The sequence below is a fragment of a genome, unplaced genomic scaffold, assembly GCF_019419815.1.
Source record: "Pyrus x bretschneideri cultivar Hongxiangsu unplaced genomic scaffold, Pyrus_bretschneideri_v1 Contig2, whole genome shotgun sequence".
Classification (NCBI taxonomy): Eukaryota; Viridiplantae; Streptophyta; class Magnoliopsida; order Rosales; family Rosaceae; genus Pyrus; species Pyrus x bretschneideri.
In genome coordinates, this window is record NW_025999501.1 from 10,954,754 (window position 1) to 10,956,233 (window position 1,480).

Genomic DNA, 1,480 nt, shown 5'->3' on the forward strand with positions numbered 1-1,480 from the left:
AGACACATACGGCGCCACAAACATCAACTCCATCACCATCCTTGCCTCTCCTAGATGGCTTGGGAAGCTCGATTCCAAAGACCCTAACAAGGCTTCGTAGTGCACAACATTCGCGTCAAAGAAGGAGCTGAAACCCGAGTCATTTTCCCTTTTCGCGCAAGCATCTCCGTCACCAAAGGTTATGATACCTCTTGCCGAATTGGCTAACAAATCCTTAGCTAACCTTAGGAATTCCATGAGAAGTCCTCTGCTTCTTCTCCTCCTCATGTGAGGAAGCCCTACCATAGAGTTGAAGGCTAGAAATTCTCTCCTTCCACCTCTCTTGTTGGCCTTCTTGATTAGGCTCACCAAATCCTCGATCGCGATCTCTTCCACCTTCAAGTTTAGCCCAAAGACCTCGCGTGATGCTGGAGTTGCCTTTTCGTCTCCTCAAATCTCCAATGTGGAGGAGCAACCTCATCACTCTCTTCCACATCCCATTTAATTGCTGTCACTTTTAGTGTCTTGTTTCTCTTTGCCACAGCCTCAATCATCTGGGACAGTTGAACCCCTTCACCGATATCAAATTCCACTACATGAACAGTCTCTACATCCTCTGGGACAGCCTCGAGGATCGCGGTGTTTGCTGCGTAGTGAGCAAATCTCCCAAAAGGGAAGATTTGGTAGAACAAGTTGAATGCAGCCTCGTAATTCTTGCAAGATTCTTGTTTCAAATAGTCTCTCTGCTGATTATCAACAACTCCTTGACATAAGTTGAAGGCAAGGCGCTCAAGAGGTTCAAGAGGTTGACCAAGTGGGTTTACTTTCTCCAAAAGGCATCTCATGATTACCTCCTCCAGCTTCCTCTGCCCCATCTCCATGGCCTCGCCGAACGCCTTGAGCATATGGCGAATTCTCACTTCGTTGTTGATTTCCATCTCGTCTCTCGGCAGGGTTATTGATTGTTGGACGGATGTCACATCCATAGAGGATGCCTCAGATGTCACAAAAGAGTTTGGACTCCACACACCATTTCCTTCAACAAAAAATTGCGGTGAAGGAAGCTGATCACAATCTGAGGCATACATATTTTCTATCTCACCCATCAAATAATTCGTCTCGAATCCTCCCAACTCCATGGGAAATTCCTCTTCCGCCATCCATATGGCTTGCAGGGGATGATCACAATCTGCAAGTTGTTCAAATTCACCAGAAAACATGGTTGAAAATGGAAAAGAACTAGAAGTTTCTGAAAATTCGTCCGATGGCATGAATATCGAAGAAAATTCAGAGCTCCCCATCTGCTCTGTGTATTCATTTGTATCCAAAGTTGAATTTGTTTCATTCAGGCATGGCCAGAAGGTCTGAAACTTCATCTCTGATTGCATCATCTTTTTCTTTATTGGTGAATATTTTTAGAGGGTTTGAAGACTTTTTCTCTTTGGGTTTGATTTGCTGATGAATTTTAAGCCATCATTATATATCAGTTGGTGACAACGTA

General features: G+C 44.4%; 1 protein-coding gene across 1 annotated transcript; it reads right to left on the reverse strand.

The window, feature by feature from the left end:
• Positions 1-383: 383 nt before the first annotated feature.
• LOC103930180 (scarecrow-like protein 26) lies at positions 384-1,118 on the reverse strand. The gene has a single exon (XM_009339481.3). The coding sequence runs from the start codon at positions 1,116-1,118 to the stop codon at positions 384-386; it is 735 nt and encodes a 244-aa protein (XP_009337756.3).
• Positions 1,119-1,480: the final 362 nt, after the last annotated feature.